This window comes from Aphelocoma coerulescens, chromosome 4, assembly GCF_041296385.1.
Source record: "Aphelocoma coerulescens isolate FSJ_1873_10779 chromosome 4, UR_Acoe_1.0, whole genome shotgun sequence".
Taxonomy (NCBI): Eukaryota; Metazoa; Chordata; class Aves; order Passeriformes; family Corvidae; genus Aphelocoma; species Aphelocoma coerulescens.
Genome location: NC_091017.1, coordinates 34,262,932 through 34,284,629, shown reverse-complemented (window position 1 = coordinate 34,284,629; position 21,698 = coordinate 34,262,932). Strand labels below are relative to the sequence as shown.

Sequence of the window (21,698 nt, the reverse complement as noted above, 5' to 3'; positions counted from 1 at the left end):
TGTCGGATCAGAAACCACAAGGATACCCAGAGCAGAGCTGGTGTGGTTAAGGAATGGAAATGCTGCAGGGCACAGCTTGAGTTACAGCCTTGGTATTCCGTTCTGTCATGTGAACGTTTAGGAAGTGACATCAATTTGACACTTTTTAACTGTTACTTAGAAGAAAGAGGGAGAAATAAAGTGTTTAGAAGATCTTCAGGGAGGCCAAAAAAACCTGGTACAACATGAAAACAGTTGTTAGTACATAAAACATTTAATTGAGATGCTCAGCTTTGATCCGTATATCCTTTACCATAGCTCAATGTTTCCTTTTTTTGCCTTTTTAATTTTAAGACCACCTGTTGAGTTAGATTTAATTTTGAATCCCTTCTGGAATCTTCCCTACTGGGAAGTGGTGAAGTCTTCCAAATAATCTTTGCTTACACTTGCTTTTTATAGTTCAGAAACCTCTTCCCACAAAGAGCAAACCTCCTTTTTTCCGTGTTTATCATGTTGCTGCTTACTGTTTTCTTTGCTACATTGTTTGTGGAAATCAAAAAGTTGTTTACAGAATTTACTACCCATCCTTATGCAGGTGTGAAATGGAAGTGTACAGTTAAAACTCTTCTAATCTGACAGTAAGATTCTGGTCCCACTAAAATCAGTGGGAACTTTGCCATTGTCAAATGGTGCATGTATTGAGGGTTTTCACTTTATCACTTGCATTTATAATGTAGTAGTAGGGCTACTCTGTGTCTGCAGGCATTCTGGCTGAATAGTATTTTGGATGTTTTTGTATTCTCCCATTTCCACATCCCTTTTGTCCCTTTATAAACAATGAAGAGAGACAGGTTCCTCCAAATGATAATTTAGTACTTAGGTTTTAATTCCTGCTCTGAATTACCAATGGGAGAACTGCGTCTTATTTGAAAGAGTTGTTTAACCACTTATATTTGGTATGAAAATGGATGAAATGAATACAGATGAACACTTCCCTTTTCTTGGTATGACTTTACCATTTTTTTTGCCATGTAGAATCTCCTGGACTTTTTTTTCCTGCAAAACCAAAAAATAAAACTGTGGACAGTCAACCTTACAGAAAAAAAGATAGAATTTAAGAGTTGCAATGAGGAACAGAAATGACTAATCATTTGGGTTTAAAACTTCCCCTGCTTATAATAGTGGTGCATAATTCAGTGATTTCTGATCAGAAGTGACAATTAGTGCTTCCTTTAATTGTAGGTTGGTTGTACAAGCTGCTGATAAAGGAAACCCCAGATTCTCTGCTACAAGTATTGTGAAGATACAAGTGTTAGATGTTAATGACAATGCTCCAGTTGTCCAACCACTAGGTGAAGTGGAGGTCCCAGAAAGTAAGTGTGAAAGCACAGCTAAATTTTGCTAAGGCTAGGAATTGTCAGATGATGATAGTTCTTTTGGTGATTTGTGTAATCAAACAACTGTAGTAAAAATTATAGTGGATATTATTAAAACTGAAATATCAAAGCAAATTGTGATCTGCTTTTATTCTCAGAGGCATTATTTTTGATCTTTAAACATTGTGTTTAAGAATAGCTTGGAACAAAACCATAGGCAATTCAGAAAGAGGGAAAAAATCTGCAGAAATACAACTTTAATCTGTTCATGTTGGACTCCAGTATCGTATCCTTCATATGCCTTCAATTTCTGCTCTTCTCCAATAAAAATATTTGGTGTTAAAACCAGCATTGCTAGAAATGAAACATTTTGAACGTCATTGTGATGAAAGAAATACTTTCTATGAATTTGAATGAAGTGTTAAAATGCTCTATAGCTTGATCCAGTTGATGATCATGAAGAGAAGGACCCAGGACCTCCTGAGTTCTCATCCCAGCATACATCTTGTGTATTGTGTGACATTAGCTCAACATCTGCACACCCCGAGTCCTAAACTTGTAATTTTCAAATACAGGCATCGTGAATGCATTAAGATACAAAGCAGAAAATTTATAAACACCAGTATTCCTGTTAACAGAAGATACCAAGTCTGTATTTTCTGATAGGTTTTAGTCTTTCCTAAATTTCTCTCCCACCGGTAGTGACAAGTACAGAATTCATAGATGCACAGCAGCTGTTAACTACTGGTTACTTAATTAGTTTTTTGTATTCATTTTAAGAACACTTGCTTTAGGAAATGGTACAGCATTGTTGAGGCTTCGTGCCCCAGGCATGCAAATGAGAAATGGTTTAGCTCCTGTTAGTTCCAGGCTTTGTAAAATGATCACTAAAAGGTTCAGTCTGCAGTCTCTGGTACTGTCTGTTTGGCTGATGACAAAAGCTGTCTGTATCCAGTTTCTCAATCTCATGGGATTATACCTTGATCTCTTAATATTTTTGTGCCATGTAGGTCTGTCTGAAGGCCTTGTTTCTTTCTAGTGGCCTTCTCCTCTTTTGGAACAGCTTCAGAATTGCATTTGCTGGTCCTACCCAGATCAGGGGTCTCTGCCTCAGTTAAATATTCTTGTGGCATTGTTCAGTAAATTTACATCACCTAAATGCTTGTGGGAAACTATGTAAGTTCCCGTTGCTGGTGAAAAAAAACTGTTATGACTACACTGGATCTGGGAAAGTCTAAAGAAAACCCAAATTAAAATTGGGATACAGCACATATCTTTGAAGAAATCCACTATTTTTCCCATAGCTTTTCCGGATATTGCGATTATTGTAAAGCACAAGGTTTAAACATATCAAAAGCTATATGGAAAGATCATAAATATCCAAGATCCAATATTACAAAATAGGCAAAATCTTTAGAAATTGTAACATTATCTTTTAACTCTGACTTATTCTCGAAATTATTGTTTCAGATGCCCTGCCTGGTTTTATAGTGACTCGAGTGTCAGCAAGTGATGCAGACTCCAGACCAGCACTTCAGTTTGGTTTTATTTCTGATAATAGTCCTGGAATGAAATTTGCCATCGATCAACACACTGGTGTTATCATAGTGGTGGAACCATTAGATTTTGAAGAAACTGCTGTATATACGCTGCATATCATAGTTTCAGACTCTGTGCATCAAACAGCAGCAGAACTCACCATCCTTGTCTTGGACATCAATGATAACCCTCCGGTGTTTACTCAAGACTTTTATCAGGTGGGAACAAGGCAAATGGACAATCAGCACATGGTATCTTTCCATAATGATGACAAATAGTAGGAGTGCTTGTTTATATTTGTCTTGAGCACTTAGAAAGAAAGGTCTCTGCAAACTATTATTGAGGAGAAACAGAGCAGACCTCTTCTAGGAAACCCCATCCCCTTCCTAAGAATTCTGCTGAAAGGGCTGAGGAAACTATTCCGTTTCAATGCTTGTGGTTTCTGTCTCCTCTGTGTGTAAATACTAGTGTGGGCAAATAAAGATGGGCAAACCAAAGTCTTCTCTGTTGGGCCCAGTGACAGTACAGTGACAGTGGGCACAAATGGACATACAAGAAATTCTATTTAAACATCAGGAAACACTTTCTTTTTAAAAAAAACTCTAACATTGACTAGGTATTGGCACAGGTCGTCCAGAGAGGCTGTGGAACCTGTGTCTCTGGAGATGTTCAAAACTCAGCAGTATGCAGGCATGGGCACCCTGTTTTAGGCGACCCTACTCCGATCAAGGATTGCACAAGGTGACCTCCTTGGAGGTGCCCAACAGCCCCAGCCATTCTGCAATTCTGTGAACTGAGCTGTTTGACTTGGTGCTTTTTGTGTGTGGTAGATGTCCCCAGAGCCAAAAATATGAGGCACCACAGAAGACTTGGATTTAATAATGCTTCATTTATAAGTCTCAGACAGTTTTAGTAAAGAAAGAAGTCTAAACATTTGGCTTAGTAAAGAATTTTTCAACCTCTGAGCATGTGCAGGCACAGGAGTTTAGTCACTTAGATGCCTCTGGGACAAACTGTAGGCACCTGTGAAACTTTTGGGTGCCTGAGTTGACAGAATTTGTGTAAATTTTCCGCTTAAAATCTTAACTCTACATTCTGGAAAAAATGCACTATTAATACTCAAGTGATTTTTAGACCTTAGTTTTCCTCAACTCTCGTATGTGTCTGATTTTGGAGAGTAGTTTAGGCAAGTATTTGCTTGTGCAAATGCTAGGAACTTTTTTTGTAGATTGGAGTAGACATTATAGGGAGCATTATTAATTGATGCAAAACAGCATAGTTTTATTTGCTATTTTAATGTAAACAGCTGAGCTTCTCTTTCCACAATCCTGATGTTTTGATGTGTTGCTTGGCAAGTAAGATACACTGCTGCTTTTTGGTTGATGATATGTATAATTCCCTATTCATCATCCTGATTTTTACGCTTTTATTGTCCATTCAAGTGTTTTCGTATTTATGTTCCTGATATGTAGTTTAATATATGTATGTGATTATTATATACATATAATCTCTCTGTTTAAATTATTTAAACTAACACTTCAAGTTATGATAGAGGTGGCTGCTGTATCATACTGTTCATTTGAAGTTGGATTTATAAGGTGGAAGGAAATTTTGGTCACTAAAGTGCTGTATCTGGACTTGAAACAATGAAAATTCTTAAAAAGGGAATGGACTTTCTTGGTTTCCTAGAAGAAAAAAAATGGAGTATTTTGAAAAGCTGAATTCTAGGAATAGTCCAGTGGTGATTAAGTGCCCTAGTGTTGGAATTTTCAGGGTGCATATGTTGGCTTTTTTAGTGGTCAGTCTTACACTGCAGAGACTGCAGACTGTATTCCAAGTATGGAAATGAAGGGGTTTTTGAAAGCAAGGGGAAGAGCCTTTAGTTGCAGTCCATAAGTGAACTCTTGAAAAAAGTGATTCATTTATTCTCTGAAGCTGCTGTCATAATGAACTAGATGGATTTTACTACTGTTTAAAACTTACTATGAATTCTGGCCATATTGAAGGCATAGTTTTCAATATCTCAACTCTCTCTGGTTTTGTCCCAGAAGAAAATGGGTGGGTAAAACTTTTTCCAAAGCTGGGAACTCTGTGGGTTTTTCTAATAAGATCAAATAAAGGCAAATGTATTTTTTAATGTCTAAAATCTTTTCTAAAGCTCTATTTTTGCTTTGTATGTCAGGTGAACTTGCCAGAGTTCATTTCTATGGATGCCACTGTTCTGACACTCTCTGCCATGGATAGGGATTCTGAACGTAATGGAATGATTTCCTACCAAATCCTCTCTTCCTCTGAGGGATTTTCCATTGATCACAAGAAGGGTGAGTCTGTAAGCATGGTTTATTATTTCAGCTATTTAAGTATAAATCGAAGAGTCTTGTTGCTTTCTCATGTGTTTTTGCTAAATCTGCTGTTATCAGTGGGGAACTGATTGTATCAAAGACTGGAGTTCTCAGTTTGTCCCTGAACAGTGCATATTTTTTCTGGTCTAAGTGCAGTATGTGTATGTGATACTGCACCACTGAGGGGAGGTCTTGCATTCACAGCATCAGCTATGACCTCCTAGAATCATGGAATAGTTTGGATGTGATCTTTAATTGGTCATCTAGTCCAACCCTCTGCAATGAGCAGGTACATCTTCAAATAGGTCAGATTGCTCAGTGTCCTGTCCAACCCAACCTTGAATGTTTCTGGGGATGGGGCATCCACTAGCTTTCTGGGCAATGTGTTCCAGGGTTTCACCACCCTCAATGAAAAAAAAAAAATTCATATCTACTCTGAATTTACCCTCTTTCAATTGAAATTCATTACCCCTTCTCCTATCACAAAAAGCCTTACTAAAATGTCTGTCCCCATCCTTATAAACCCCCTTTAGGGCCACAGTAGGGTCTCCCTGGAGCCTTCTCTGGGCTGAATTATCTCAGCCTTTTCTCATAGGAGAGGGGCTCCAGCCCTCTGATTGTTTTTATGGCCCCCCTCTGGATTTCCTCCAACAGGTCCATGTGTTTTCTTTGCTGAGAACTCCAGAGCTGGATGCAGCACTCCAGGTGGGCTCTAACAAGAGCAGAGGGAGTGAATCACATCCCTCTCCCTGCTGCCCAGACTGTTTTTGGCACAGCCCAGGATACAAGTGGCTTTCTGGGTTGTAAGTGCACATTGATGGGTCATGTCCAGTTTTTCATCTACTGGTACCCCCAAGTCCTTCTACACAGGGCTGCTCTCAATGCCTTCCTCCCCCAGCCTATATTGATATCAAAGGTTGCCCTGACTCCTGTGCAGGACATTGCACTCAGCTTTGTTAAACTTCATGAGGTTCCCATGGGCCCACTTCTTGAGCTCGTCCAGGTCCTGCTGGATGGCATCCCATCCCTCAGGCATGTAAACTGCAGCACTGAGCTTGGTGTCATCTGCAAACTTGCACTCTATCCCACTATGTCACTGATGAAGGTATTAAACAGTACTGGTCCCAGTATAGACCCCGAGGGTCGCCACTTGTCACTGATGTCTATGCAGACATTGGCCCACTACTCTCCAGATGTGAGAGAGTTATTTTGTTGTGTACAGCCATTACAGCTGAGTCATTTTCAAATATGACTCTTTAGAATCAGCTTTTGGAATCACATTTACTTGCCTGGGAAGTCTGGGCTTTTGTTAATTCTGTTTTATTTTCAGGTACGGTGTTTGCCACGGAACCAGTTACGCAGCTGAAAAATATTTCCATTATTCATCTCCTGATAGAAGCCACAGATGGTGGCAGTCCCCCTCTGAATGCAGTTACCTCCATAGAGGTGCACGTAGAAGATGTAAATGACTGTGCCCCTCGCTTCACAAAGCTTCTGTACAATCTCAGTGTGAGCGAGGATGCCTCAGTTGGAGAAAGTATCCTCCTGTTCTCAGCCGTCGACTGCGACTGGACACGTGAAAACACCTATGTTGAATACTCTATTATTGCTGGCAACGCTGAGAATTTATTCTCCGTAGAAACAAGTGTCATGGGGTCAGAAACATCCTACAGACTTGTTGGCAGTCTTGTTTTGAGCAGTGCCCTTGACAGGGAAAGAGCTTCTTCTCACCAGTTGGTCCTCCTTGCCTCTGATCATGGAACACCCTCCTTGAATTCAACTGCTACGGTACTAATAACTGTGCTGGATGTTAATGATAATCCTCCAGTATTTAGCAGCCCAGAGTACTATGTTCATGTCAAAGAAAGCATCCCTATAGGCAGTCACATCACTGAGGTTTCAGCAAAAGACTCTGATGCTGGCACTAACGCAGAGATCACTTATGCTATCGTCTCTGGAAATGAGAGAGGGCATTTTTGCTTGGATGGTAGAACAGGATCTGTGAATTTGACGAAAACACTGGATTACGAGGATACCATGAAATTCACTTTGATTATCCAAGCCACAGATGGAGGAAATTATATAAAAAATATGGCTTTTGCTGTTGTTCTTGTTAGCATCCTAGATGACAATGATTATGCCCCACTTTTTTTGTTTCCCAGTCTGAGCTGCATTGTCAGTGAAAATCTGCCTACCTTTTCTTTTGTATGTGCTGTTTGTGCACTGGATTTTGACAAAGGCTCCTATGGACACCTTACCTACTCCATTCAGTCTTCATGTTTGGCTCATCGTGAAGCTCCTAGAGACCATGACATGTTCTTTATTGATCCTTTAACAGGAGATATTCATACAAAGCAAATGTTTGATTATGAAAGTCAAAATAGTTACTGTCTAATAATCCAAGCAAAAGACAAAGGTGACTTACTGGCTACCACTACAGTTCAGGTAGATATTGAGGGGAGAGATGAATTTGACCCAGTGTTTACACAAGAACATTATTTCTTTAATCTCCCCGAGAAGAATGAAGCAGGCCAGTTGATTGGCAGAGTAACAGCATCTGACAGTGATGGTGGACTGGATGGAGTTGTTCATTACTCCCTTCTAAAACCTTCTCCATTCTTTTCTGTGAATCGAACCAGTGGTAATATTTATTTGACTCAGACTATTCACAGAAAGAAAAATGGCATCAAAAGGAATGATGATACTCTGGAATTGTTGGTAAGAGCTCATGGCCCCAAAATTGAGTCGAGGTTCACAGTATGCACCGTTTTTGTAAATGTTTCTAGTTCTCCTGAGAGTGATCCCACACTGTCAGCACACAGCCTGACGGTGAGTGTTTCCACCTCACTGACAGTGTTCATGCTGCTTGCTGTCAGTCTTACCACACTTACCCTGAGACTTAAACAGAAAAATTTGATGAATGCTTGTGTGAAAAAAGCAGTATCCTCCTCAGCTACTGATGTGAATTCAGTAAGAGAAGATGAGGACTCCCAGAAAATCCAAAGTACAGAGAGCAGTATGCTTCCCATGGGCGCTATAGCAAAATGGCTGAGCCTAGCAGGAATCGGAGAGGGGAAGGATGATGATGTCTCCTGCAGGCATTCAGACTCCAGTGGCCACGGTTCTGCTGAAGGAGAGACTGCAGAGGACGAGGAAATCAAAAGGATCCATGAGTATCCTTGCAGAAAAAGCATTAGCTCAGCATTGAGCGAGCATGGCTCACAGATGCCAGATTCAGGGATCCCAAGAGAGCCTGATCAGTTCTCCTGTCAGTCTGGAGAAACGGATGTCACGGCTACCATGCAAAGCATGGAGAACATGCTGACCATTAAAGGAGAAAGCAGAGAAGAAGCCTGTGACACAGCCTATGCACACAAAATTTTGTCTCAAACAGTTGCAAAAATTGGAATAAAAGAGAAAGGCATAATGACAGACCTCACAAGAGAATATGTCCTGATGTCAGATAGGCAAGACTCTGGGTATGATTTGCTTGCAACTGTTGACACCTCTGATGAGGATCTTGGAGGTAGTTATAACTGGGATTATGTGCTCAGCTGCGAACCCAGATTTCAACCTCTTGCCTCAGTGTTTAATGATATTGCAGAACTGAAAGATGAAAATTTTCACATTCACAACTTCTCTAAGGATAAGAAATCTCTTGTTTTCCCTCCTCCCTTGATAACATCAGTAGCACAGCCTGGCATAAGGACAGTGCCACCAAGAATGCCAAATATAACATCAGGGCAAGCTTTTAATAAATACCCTTATCCTCCCCTTATCCATAATCATGGATACCCTCCACCAACCATGACCCCCAGATTTTCTCCTACTCTCTCTTTACTTACTATGCAGACACCTTCTGCTTCTCCAGTAGTGTCTGATGGGAAAATGATAGGAACATGTCTTATTGATCCAAGCTACGAACTTGCAACAGAGGAAGAAATTCAGGTCTAGGTTATTAACTGACAGTATTTTATGGTAAAAAATATGGATTAAAATGTGTTTTGCCATTTATTAACAGCAAAATATGCCTCTCAGAGCTGTATCACCAGTATTCTTTCTGTTCTCATGAGCCTAAAAAGTTAAAATATAAAATAGCCACAAACTTGGTAACTATACCTCTTCTTCTTCCCAGAAACCACTGTGAGAGCATGAGGCTTCTCTTCCAGCTCACAACTGTGGTTTCCTATGTAAAACATACAGCCAAGTGCCTGATAACCAATTCAACCAATTTTACCATTTTTCTTATAAAATACATTAATAACATATAAAATGGAAGTAATTCTTTATTGTGGAAAAAATTCTTTAGCATACTGGTGGGTTCTGACTGATTCTGTGGTGGCATTAGTGGAGGGTACTGGAGTTAGTACAGCAGGTTTGGGGGTGGGCAAAGGATAAAACAAGGATTCCTTCTGAGCTCTTTCTCTAGTGTTTACCCAGCTTTCCCACATCTCAGCCTCTGGGTCCCAACAATCTGTTGGGCCTGGTGTGGTTTCATCATCTGCAATGGCTGTGCAGTGGGCTTTCTTAGCTATTCTTTGTGCTGTGGAACCCCCTCAGCAGTTTCTGTGCACCTTTTGTTTATCTTCTGGTTTAAAGGCAGCAGGCACAATAATCTGAATAATGGATCACCTTTGGAAAACAGAATAACCAGCGGTAAGATAAAGGCAACCATCTTCTCTATTACTAGATCTCAAGTAGATATCTATTGTCTTTTTGTCCTATTACAGAGGTTGCCCTGGTGCTCAGGCAGCTCTAACAGACAGTGTTACAGTTCTGAAGGTCTTGTATGCCTCCACCCTGGTCATTGGTTCTGTGCTGGACCAAAGGTCTCTACAAGACCAGATAATCTGGCCTTGTTTGTTGTATGTATCATACACATGGCATTTTGTGTATGTGTGTATATCCAGACACATACACGTGCTGTATATGCTTGTATATTGTATATTGATCAATAAAATACACAGAAGATACATCTAGAGTAACTCTGTTTCTTCTTCAGAGTATGTTTAAAAGTCTTTTGCGTCACACGTATTAAAACTGGGCCGTAGGGAAGTGTCTATTTGGTGCATGGGAATCTGCTACAAGTTGGATGTGTACGGAGGTATGTATTGTACAGGTCAGAACAGGTGGGTGGAAGGCACACAGTGTGGTTAGGCTGAGTGATTTTGTGGGATCAGTATCACGTGTGCAGTGGCTGCTTTTCCTCAGTCATGCATGTCAAGGTTTGCAGCCTGTGGGCTTATAACCTGTCTTTGAGTAAGATCTTGTTTCTGAGGCTACACCAACACTGTACACCTTGCACATGCAACAGGATCCATAATGCTATGCAAGAGTGCTTCTTTCAAAGCTGGCATTTGTTCTTTGTACTGCCATGGAGTTGGAAATGAGACGTAGCTTAGGAATTCATTGGGACAGACAAATTTTACTAAGAAAGAAGATGGGATGTTAAGTTTTGTAGTCAGACAAAAAACTGTGCCAGGGAGAAGAAAGCAAAAAAGAGGAGTCGTTCCCAGTTCATATCTGAACACAGAGATTCAGTTTAAGGACATTATTTCAGAAAGAATGTTGTTCTCTGCCTGTTAGCATTATGTTATATATAGCCTTTTTGGTTTTGACTTATGTGTCTCAAGTTATAAAGTAATTTCTAATACAGTGAAAGGTGTTCTTTGGGTGTTCACTTCTGTGCAGTTATCAGGAGGCACCCAGGCTTACCTTTTCTATGAAGTCAACTTTGCTAATTTGATTTTAGTTTCAGATGGTCATGGACAAGTGGCAGCTATTGCTCTGGTGAGCAATGATCATGTGCCATCCTTAGACGGGTCATCTTTCCAACATGGGATCAGTGGAAGAATGCATGCTTTACACAGACTCTTTCATCCTTCACATTGATAGATATGAAGCAGGTAACTAGGCCTTCATTTTGTGTATAGAGTCTAGGCTAATGGATGAGTAGTTTTTTCTTTGCTAATATGGCTCTTGCAAATGTTCTAATGCTATTAGCATTAGAAATCATTCAAAAGTATCAGTAATCATATTTAGGACAATATTTGGACCTCACTGTGCTAATGGGTACCCACCTCCTAGAGTTCTTGGAAAACAAGAAAACTGTTTCTGTTCGTGCATTTTTTGCTCCTTCAAATTCAGCTTGTTTTCAATGCCTTTCTAAGAAGATTAGATGTGATTTGCATCCTATTCATCAAGCACATGATATAACCAATGCATACTTTGTGCTCCTATTAAGTGTTATAGCAATATTTCCCATGTCTCTTATGTATTTATTGATTTTTTTTTTTTATCAAATGGGAATCAACACTTAGCTGATTTACTGTTGTGTCCTTTATAGTCAAGCTCAAAAACGTAACCATTGAAACAAGTGTCTGCAATAAATCGTGTACAGTTCTTTTAACCTTACTGGTTTTTCCCCTAAGTAAACAGTATAACTTCTATGACTTACCATGACTTTAATATTATCTTGCCTTGAAGAGGCTCTGTTACTTTGCAATTCTGCACCAGTTTTAGCACTTTGGAGAAGGTACAGAACTTGTTAGTGGAAAATCATATTAAGCTCAAAAAGCATAAGCTATAAAATAAAAGACAGTTGTCTCTTCTGGAATTTTGGCTGCCTGCCTTCTGGATTTGCTTGTTGGCAGCCTTGAAAACACTGGTGTAAATCACTACCAAATGGATATAAAAATTCCATCTACCGGTAGTAATTGTTATATTGACGTTCAAGGAGATTTCTGTGCAAAGGGAAGAAACCTTCATATTTTTGGGGAACCCATCATTTACAGATTATAAAATTGCATGCATGCATGTTTTCTAAAATGATACTAAAACCACTAGTTACCTACACAAGTCCATATTTAGTTTGTGTTTTATCTTCAGCTGAAGACAAATATTATTCCTAAAGCAGTTTCAGGTAAAAATAGTTGTGATAAAAATGAACCGTTGTTGCTAAGTCTATTGCATTGACAATATCATTTATATTTGGTTGCCGTCCATCGTCTGTGCTGTATGTCACTTGTTCTCCATAACTGACATGCAGCTTCCTGAAAACTCTATTTAACTGTTCTCTTTGGGAGACCTATAAACTGCAAACATGCTGCCCTGACAAAAAAAATCAATGTTACTAGAACATCAGCTAGACTGACAATTGTGCCCATATGGCTTTATACTTCTTCAGCTCAAAGACCAATTGGCAATCCAGTTGGCCACCATAGGCATGTGTGAGGCCATTGGGATTAGACCTCCTCCCAATGGTGCTGCCTACATTGCTCCTTGAAAACCAGCCCTCTGGGGATGAAGAACACAGAGGAATTGAATCATTTGCAGGAAGGGAATTGCACTGGTTGGCTGCAAATGGAAGGGGGTGTTCCCTAAAATCCTGTAAAAACACTAATTGGAATAGGAGGCAGTTGCGACTTTGTAATTGAATATACTGTGGTGGGAGGTTTATATTTAGGATTTGGCTTGCTTGGCAAGTCAAATGGCTTTGCAGCCTCTTGCTCTTAATGTATCTCACAACAGAACAAACTCACCATGGCAATATGTGGCTTAGCTGCCCGTAGATGATCTGGTTGCAATAACTGAAGTGTTGCAGAATCAAATTGAGTATAGTTTTGGGTGCCTCATAGTTGCTAGCTCTGTTAGCTGTTTGCTAGCACATATGGAAAGCCTAATGTATATTCAGTCTGTGCATGGATTTGTATGTTCAGAACTCATTCAAAAAGCTGTAGTCTGACATCAAAATCCTCTTGGTGGCTTTGAAAATTCCTCCATAAATACATACAACATTTAAAAAACATTGGGGAAAATGTGGCTGTCTAAGCAAAAGAGAAGGGGCCTTATAGAAGGGAAAAGACCTAAAACTTTCCGGTTAAGACTTGCACTTTACATTACTGCTAGGGCTATTCTTCATAAAACATCAGATACTTTTCTTCTAAAATGTGTAAAAAATAATGGAAGAGCATCTGTAAGGAATACCAAGAGGCAGCAGGGTAGGCTAGAATTGCAAAATGTTTCTTGACATGGATGAGTTGCTTGAGCAACGAAGAAAATACCAAATCCTTTAGCTGATGATAGTCACAAAAATCACAATTGCTGCCTTGTTGCTATATGAGTGTTTATATATATAAATGACTGACCCAAATAAGTCCTGTACTGGATGAAGCATTAGGAGCCAAACCATATGCCTGAAAATGCAGATGTCATACTAAAGGACTAAAGGAATCTATCATGGTTTTCGAAACTTCAAATGAAAATATCATTACAATTAGAAAACTCAGTTTTCTTGACTATCATGTTTAAAACAAGGTATTTCTGCCCTGCATACTACACTGAAAACTGTCAGTCATATCTGCATAACTTTATCCTTTTGAAAACAACCTTATGTTTGAAACCTTTTTTGAAAGTTACTATTTACATAAGACTGGTCACCTTCCCTTAAACTGCATGTTGATTGCCTATGAAAAGCACTCAGAAAAGTCAGAAAATGAAAGTTAAGCTGTTGACTGTGAGAGCTGCTCGGCTACTAGTGGCTGTTGAATAGAAGTGACATTTCAGAATGGTTGTGGCTAGATGGTGCCTACTCACTAGCTCAGCCTGGGGGATTACTTTGCTGTTGCCTGTATTTGCGTCCACCCTTTTGTTGGAAACTTTCAAGCGGGAAATTCAAAAGAGTTTCTAAAATGGCGTTACTGGTGCCATAACCAAAAGAAATGAGTAGCAAGTCAAACTTGTTTGCGTTGACTTCCAAAAGCTCTGTCTCAAACCCCATCTTGCTAGGTTCAGACTCATTTCCAGCATTTCCCTTTTAACAAGCTGTAGGGTTCATTCAATGTCAAAGTTTTTAAAATTCTGAGTTCTGATCCAACATCCCAAGACTTCTTCCCCTGATTTCAGTGGGACTTGAATAAAAAATGCACCTGGAAGAAATGGGAAACATATGTGTTGCTGATGCTCCCGCAAGAGTCAGTGGCAGTGGAGAGCTGGCTCCCCAGTGTGCAGGGCTGTAAACCAGCAGGAAGGGAGCATTAGGAGAAGAGAAATCGAGAGCCTAGAGAAGAGTAGAACCAGCATGGGGCGGGGGGCTGGGATTTGGAGTGGAGGTTCCTCTATGCTTCCAGGTGATTGATGCAAACGTTGCTTTATATGCTTATTTGGAGTGACTTTCAGAGAAGTCTGGGAAGTTCTGTAAGGGAAAGGTCTCTTACTGTTTTCCTTATTCTTCTTTTATGTAAACTACAGTTGGCTGCCTTATTTGCTGCTTCTTTTATTGAATGCACAGAATATTTATACCTTCAGACAAGGATTTCTCTACTTGTCTTCTCTACTTTTCTTCTCTACTTCTCTAACTGAGGTCAAGGGTAGAATTAGTTTTGAAAATTATCCTAGTAACTGTTAAGGTAACCAGAAAGGATTTGGGAGTTGTTGAGTGGTTGTTGGGACTTGGGGTTTATTTGGGTTTTGGGAGATTTTGTGGTGCTGGTTTTTGGTAGGGTTTTTCTTGAGAGATGCACATGCTTTTCAGTTTAGGCTGAAATCCAGTAGTATAGCTCTTGAACTTCAAATTCTGTCTTCTGTCACACTAATGGAGCATCTTGTGCCATTGGCTGATCACATATTCACTGGGTAGAGATGGATAAGTTTAGCAGCCTGCTCTTTTCTCTGGCAATAGAATTGCAGTAAACTATATTTAATTTTGTTGCTGAATGTCATAAACTCTAGGCTTGATCACTGATATATTTGAACTCCTCATTTTTCCTTCAGATTTTTTCCATATGTAGCTAATATGTTTCAGTGTTCACCATTTTCATCCCTCTTATACTTCTTCTAACTTAGTTTTAATAACTGAAAATTGGGCATTCTGATCCCTATGCACTTAAGGTGTGAAGCCAAACTGTGAATATTTCCTATTAAAAGAATGTGGTGTGTTCTATCACTATAACAGAGGTAAATGAGGGTTTAGTAACACAAGCCTCCTCTTACCAATAGTTTTTGTGGGGGGTTTAATGAGGTCTTCTGTGATTTACAGAGAGTTAAGTAGTCATGTTTATACCACAAAGACAAAAAGCAACAAGGAAATTTGATTAATGCAACTAGTGTAAAGGTGAAATGATGAAGCAAGGAGGTTATCTTGATAACTGAGTTTTAAAACATGAGACTGAGTAAAAGGTGCATCCAGTTCGCCCACATGCTTGAGACATTGACTCCTTGGGAAGATCTTGTGTCAGTCAATACTGTGAGGTAGTACTTTGGGGAGTGCAAGCCTGCTAGTCCTTTGTTACAGCCCTTTTGTTTTGTAGCAATGATAATTCTCACATGTATGAACAACAGTGCCTTTTATTGTATCCCATGGCAGAATTAGTGATGCCTTATGGCAATAGTGGGGACTGAAAAATACACCATTAAACCCACTGAGATTCTTAATTTACAAAAAAACTGCCTAAAATAAATAATAAAAAGACAAATTTTGGGGTATTCTTCCTAAGAGAGAAATTAATTGTGAATCTGAGCAAAATCTTATAAGTGACTGCTGATTACATTCTTCTGCAATGTGTGTACATTTGTTTATTGGATGACTCTCCTAAGCAGAGATGTTGTGAGTCTCAGCAATGGAGAGATGAAGGTTTATGATAGAGAAGAGAAGATGGGATAAACTGGAGCTGAAAGGAAGAGCAAAAATACATAACAGACATAGAGCAGATCTCTGTTAGTGAGGACTCCCTGGTAAAAAAGAGCTGAGTACTTGACAGCTCAGCTGTTTCAGAAAATAATGTTGTGCTGCCTGCCAGGGATAGAATTGCATGTTAAAGACCCAACACTGAGAAATAATCTCTGAGGAACAACTTCTTTGCTCATCTGCAGTCTCATGACAAAAGAAACTATCTGCTGGAGTCTGTCAAGGATGATGATGAAAAGCTGAGGCTTCAGGACCTTGCAGTCTAGATGATTGTCCTGGCTCCAGCCAGGACAAGGTTAACTTTGGCAGTAGCCAGGAGGGGCCACAGCTGGGGTATGGAGGTTATTCTATACCACCTGATATCATTCCTGGGGGCAGGGAAAGGGGACTCTCTTCTGGGCAAAAGGGGTTCCTTCAACTCAAGGGGAGCCATCCATTATTGTCTATTGTCAGGTGTTTTTTTTCCGTGTGAATCGTTTCTTTTCTTATACCTTCTGTCATTAGTATTGTTACTGTTCATTTTCTTGTCTTATTGCTCATTCCAGTAAATTGTTCTTATCTCAACCTGTGATTTTCACCTTTAGTTCCTCCAATTCTCCTCTCCAACACACCACAGGAGTGAGGGTGGAGAGGGGGAGCGAGCGGCAGCGTGGGAGCACTAAATTGAAGAATACCATTCCTGAACAATGACAATACCTTCAGCAGAGTTCTGCTGGTCAGCCAAGAGGAGGGAAAGAATAGGGGAAGACAGTGTGGAGAAGGTCAGGGAGGACACACATGATTTCTCAAGCCTGGTTGAGTTACATGGAAGAGAAAAATCAAGTGAGAAGGTGAGATGAGTTCCAATTGTAATTATTTCAATACAAAAAAATATGTGCTGTTCAGGGAGAGCGGGTTTTGGTTGGTTACAGAGCCTGCTGTAGCCTCTAGGTATAGATACATTGATTAGATATATATATCTGGGTTAGGCACAGGTGTATATGTACACATAGGATTTTCTATAACTGTACTGCTGGGGTGTTTTCTGTAATTATATATATATATAGCTAGTAAACAGATACTGCTAATCATACTAGGACATACAGAGCTAACTCATTTGTTCATAAATTTAGTGACAAAATGTGATCTATATTAATTTTTATTTTCATAAAAAATTAGCATGCTATAGAAAACTTTGCTGGAGAAAACAAGCTTGCATCAGTAACCAAAAGTTACTTCTGTTAAAATTAAAAAATAAAAAGCCTGTTCCAAAGAAAGAAAGAAATAGGTCTGTAACTAAGAATTATGTCTACATGACATTATCTACCCAGCAAAGAGAACCAAACTACTTCGGAATGAGCTGATTTGAAGCTGTACTGCCATTCTTTGCTCCAGCTAATGGACTCAAAGTTTACTAGCTCAAGTGGAACATCACACTGACATAGCTACGCTACCCGAGAAAGCTTTGATCATATTCCCTACTGTGTCATATAATCTAAATTCTAGGATTACTGACTTCAAAGAACGAACTTTCATAAGTAGCGAGGTGAAGGCATTGGGACACAGCAGTCTGAATGCTGGAGAGGTTTAGAATTGTATCAAGTCAAAGATGTGAACATTAGCTGGAACTGTCTGGATAGCAAAGATTATTCAGGGCAAAAGAACTCCACGGGGTATGGATTGTCCAGTAAGAAGTGCTTATGTTTAAAAGGGGACATAGTGTGAGGATTGCAAAAAGTCAGTGAATAGACATTACTGCAAACTGCCAAAGGCTCTTTGCTCATAAAAAGAAAGAAAAGAAGTAGGAACCCTGAAAATTGAGGTAGAGGCTAAAAATAATCTCTTCCAGCTAAAGTGAAGGCATTTTTAACCTTAATTTGCAGTAAAGCTGCTGATAATGATGATCATGGGATTAATGACAGGACAAAGGCAATAATAAGGGCAGGGAAGGAAAAGAGACCACGCCTAAGGTGAAGACGATGTGCTCAAATAGAGGGGAAATAATAGTCCATGTCCTAAGACTGAGAAAGAGTATGTGGGTGTGGAGTTAGCCTGCCCAACAGCATGGTATGGTATGGCATGAAACAGTGTAGCTTTTAATGAAGGAAAGTATGCAACTGGAAGTTGTGATGGAGCCCCCCCTAGCAAAGAAGGGGAAAATAAAAGGATTCACCCAGCCCTCCAACAGTTCCCTCCACTGGAATGGAATCAGCTTTGGCAAAAAATCAGGACACACAGATGCAACAGTATTGTGCATGAGTTTCAGGGTAGGTCATGTGGCCAAACACTGCAGTCTTTGAGAAGACAGCTCAATGCGTAAATTCAGTGGAATTCATGTATTTGTGTTTCAGAAAGGCATTTGACACAATGCCAAGTAAGAGTTAATTCTAGAATTGCAACATGATACATTTATTGCAGAGTATATTGGCAGGGAAAAATAGAGTTGGAGCGAGGTCATTGGTAGAGACAGACAGATTTTTCTGGACTACTTAATATTTTCCAATAGAGCAAGTGACAGAAACAAGCCTGATTGAAACAGAGCTTGGTCAGTTTAAAAAAGGGAATTTGGATTAATTTCATATGTGAATTGTCCAAACTTTATCCACCAACTATTGGATCTTATAATACCTTTTTCTGCTTTAGGTTAAGGAGCACCTGATATGATTGCTCGTTGTAACCCTATCTATTTTAATCTCTTTAACCTTTTCTACTATCACACCATACATCATTTTCTCTAGTCCTTGAGCATTTTTGTGGTTGTCATCAGAATCTACATGTTCAGCACCTTGAAATACATTTCACTCAGTTGTTATTCCAGAATTCTTAAATACCAAAAATAATTGCAGCTTAACATTAGTAGACCTGAAGTATTTGCAGCCCATTTTTACTTGATTGTTGTATGCAAAGTACCCCAGTTTTTGATTCAGCCATATTCATCCCGTTGTGTGTTCTCTGACCTTTGTAACATCACCATTTCTTCACTTACTAATGGACTGGACAATGCTTATTATCCATAAAGAATGTTGGAGCTTCTTCATGTTTCTTCAGAAGAACAAACCAGAAAGAAGTATTTAACACTTCTGAATTAACAGTGCTTCACACAGACTGGTATCTGAAGAAAGAATTTACCTTTATTTGCGCTGAGAAAGAAAATACTGTCATTTGAAAAGGTTGCCTAAAACATGAATGCAAGTACGAAAGAGAATGTGATGGTGGCATCCAGGAGCATGTGTATTGGCATGGGCTTCAGTTCAAGTACCATAACTCACAGAGCTCTGTTTTATCCATTAGGCTATCTAGAACTGCCATTTCTTGATGAGAGTTTGGGACCAATTGAGTTTCTTCAAAATTTGCCCAGGGATTCAAATATTTAAAAATATTTTGTTTGAATTCTCATCAAGGCATTTTGAAATATAATGGAGGTGTTCACATTTAATAAATAATGCATGAAAATTCAAAGGCAGGAACATTTTACCTAACCTTCCAGTTTCACAAATCTACTTCTTTTTCTTCTGTTTCCTTGCCTCTCTTTCTCCCCACCCCCCAATACCTCTTCCTGCCAAAAATTATTTTGGGAATTGAACTCGAACTGGAGGGCTGTAGTCAGACTGCTGAAAGCATATTTTGCTATTAAATGTTGCATTACTGAGTCCTCTCACTCCATTTTAGAGATGTGAAAGTACGGAAGATATGTGTTTGGGATAGATATTATAACATTTTTGGAACGTGGTCTGAGAAAGTTTCACGGTGCGCATTTGGAAAGATTCGGTGTTTCTGAGAGAAGATGCTGTGAGTGAGTTATATAGGTCATCTCCAAGAAGCCACAATAAGGCCTTCAGAGCATTTCGCACCACAGCATGCTCTGTAGATGCCTGATATTTTACAGCAGCTATTCATAAAATATTTTAGTAAGTTTTAAAGTTTTATTGTTTCTATTTCTGTCTCTGCCTGTAAAGCCAAGCTTCATTACTACTACAATTCCAGCTATAAAGAATTCTGTGAGAGTAAGGGAACTTATAAATAATGCATTTAGAAACCTCTAAAAATGATCTTCAGAACTTTTGGCACTTGTTAAAGCAGAATATCTCATGATCAGTGACAGACAGACTTTTTTTTTTTTTTTTGGATCATAGACAGTTAGGTAGAAAGAGCTTCCTGGTTTTTTTAACTAAACTAAATATTTTGTTTGCAGCCTAGGAGGGTCATTAGGCTTATCAGTAGTTTTTACTCTGAGCAGGCTAATTCCATGGGTGAGATTCATAGTTTATTATGGGGGGAAAGGAGTCAACTTGGGGAAAGCATCACCCTTCTCACAGGACTGGGGTCTGAGTCCTCTGTGCATATGAAACTACCACAGCTGGATCCCAAGATCCTATCTGCTGATACTCTGCAAAGCGTCATCTGTAGCTCAAAGGCTGAATCAATCACTGGGGTTTATGTATTACAGCCTAAAATTGTATAATTTTCTGTGGAAATCTTGGAGGAAATGCCTCAAGTTCATCAGTAGTACCTCCTGCCCAGGAACTTTCCAAAAGGCCTTGTTGTTGTTTTAAATGTATTGCTGGTGGTGTAATTAATTCTTTTTTCCTATGGATGTTCCTCCTGGTCAGAGTGTTCAATTCAAACACAGTACAAACAATGTCCTTCCTCAAACGGACTTCAAGCCAGGAGCCTGTTTCTGTCAGGGGACACAGAAGAGAGAAGTCCCACTCCTTTTCTTCTCTCTAATGTCTTTTTCTCTTCTTGACATCAGCCACAAGGTTTCCTTCTTTTCAGTACCTGTAAGTATAAGACTATAACTTAGCCATTTGGGAATGGTTCATTTGAATACAGTTCTCCCCCAGGGCTTCAGGGGGAATTCTCACCCAGGACATATCTCTTAGATATGTGGAAGAGTGCTCACAGCATGAAAAATTTTATGCCTCCATCTGCATTAAATCTAACACTTTATGACTTTGACAAAACTCACTACTCAGAAACCAAATTTAAGAGTCAGAAACAACTTTAATGAATATGCTGTAAAAGATGTAGAGACCCAATAAGATAAGAGACAGTCTTTCTGTCAGAGCAGAAATTGCCAGTGGTTGAAAAATCTATGGAAGCATGTGCTTAAATCCTGTGCAGCTTCATGTTTCGATCTAGAAGATGTAGCCCAGTGTAGCTTGAAGAATTTCAAGAATTCCTGGCTGGCCTTCACCAAAGGAAAAACAAATCTTTGACTTCTTTTGTTTCCTTCTCTTTCTTTTATTGTAGACATTCTGAATGCTTTTCTTACTTTTTTTTTGTCTTCTAATTCCTCAGTTTTGAAGCATTTCAAATTCTTTTCTCCGTTGCATTCCCATAAATGTTAAACAGGCAAAAGAGAATACAAGTCAATACGATATTCAAGAAAAAACTCTTTGTTTGACAGTGACTGCTGAAGAATAAACCTGGTGATCTTAAAGGGAAAAGCTGGAGACCTGACAGATAAAAAAAGAAGTGAACTGAACACTCTCCCAAATTCTGTGGTTGTTAGATGGCTTGGCACAAGTATCAGGTTTCTGTTTTTGGTGAAGTCCCTGAAATGCAGCTCAAGAGTTTTAAGCCAGGTCCTGCAATTTCTGTCTTTGGAATGTGCTTTGTTCTCTGGTCGGTTCCGGACGTGATCCACCCACTGCTAGGATGGACTTTAAAGTTGTAATCCGGTCTTTGTGGGATCAAAGGCAACCCATCAAAATGAAACTCTTGAGAATAAGTTCCTTGTTCTGCATCTTGCTACTTGCAGTCCTGCCCACTTACTGTAAAACCATTTACCACACG

At 39.4% G+C, this 21,698-nt stretch overlaps 1 protein-coding gene across 1 annotated transcript in view; it reads left to right on the top strand.

The window, feature by feature from the left end:
- The window catches only part of DCHS2 (dachsous cadherin-related 2), a 105,724-nt gene extending 95,616 nt beyond the window's left edge, over positions 1–10,108 (top strand). The window contains exons 17-20 of the mRNA XM_069014868.1: positions 1,222–1,352; positions 2,826–3,112; positions 5,077–5,215; positions 6,567–10,108. Of these exons, the coding sequence (XP_068870969.1) occupies positions 1,222–1,352; positions 2,826–3,112; positions 5,077–5,215; positions 6,567–9,190 (3,181 nt within the window). The 3' untranslated portion in view covers positions 9,191–10,108. The remainder of the gene's footprint in view (positions 1–1,221; positions 1,353–2,825; positions 3,113–5,076; positions 5,216–6,566) is intronic.
- Positions 10,109–21,698: the final 11,590 nt, after the last annotated feature.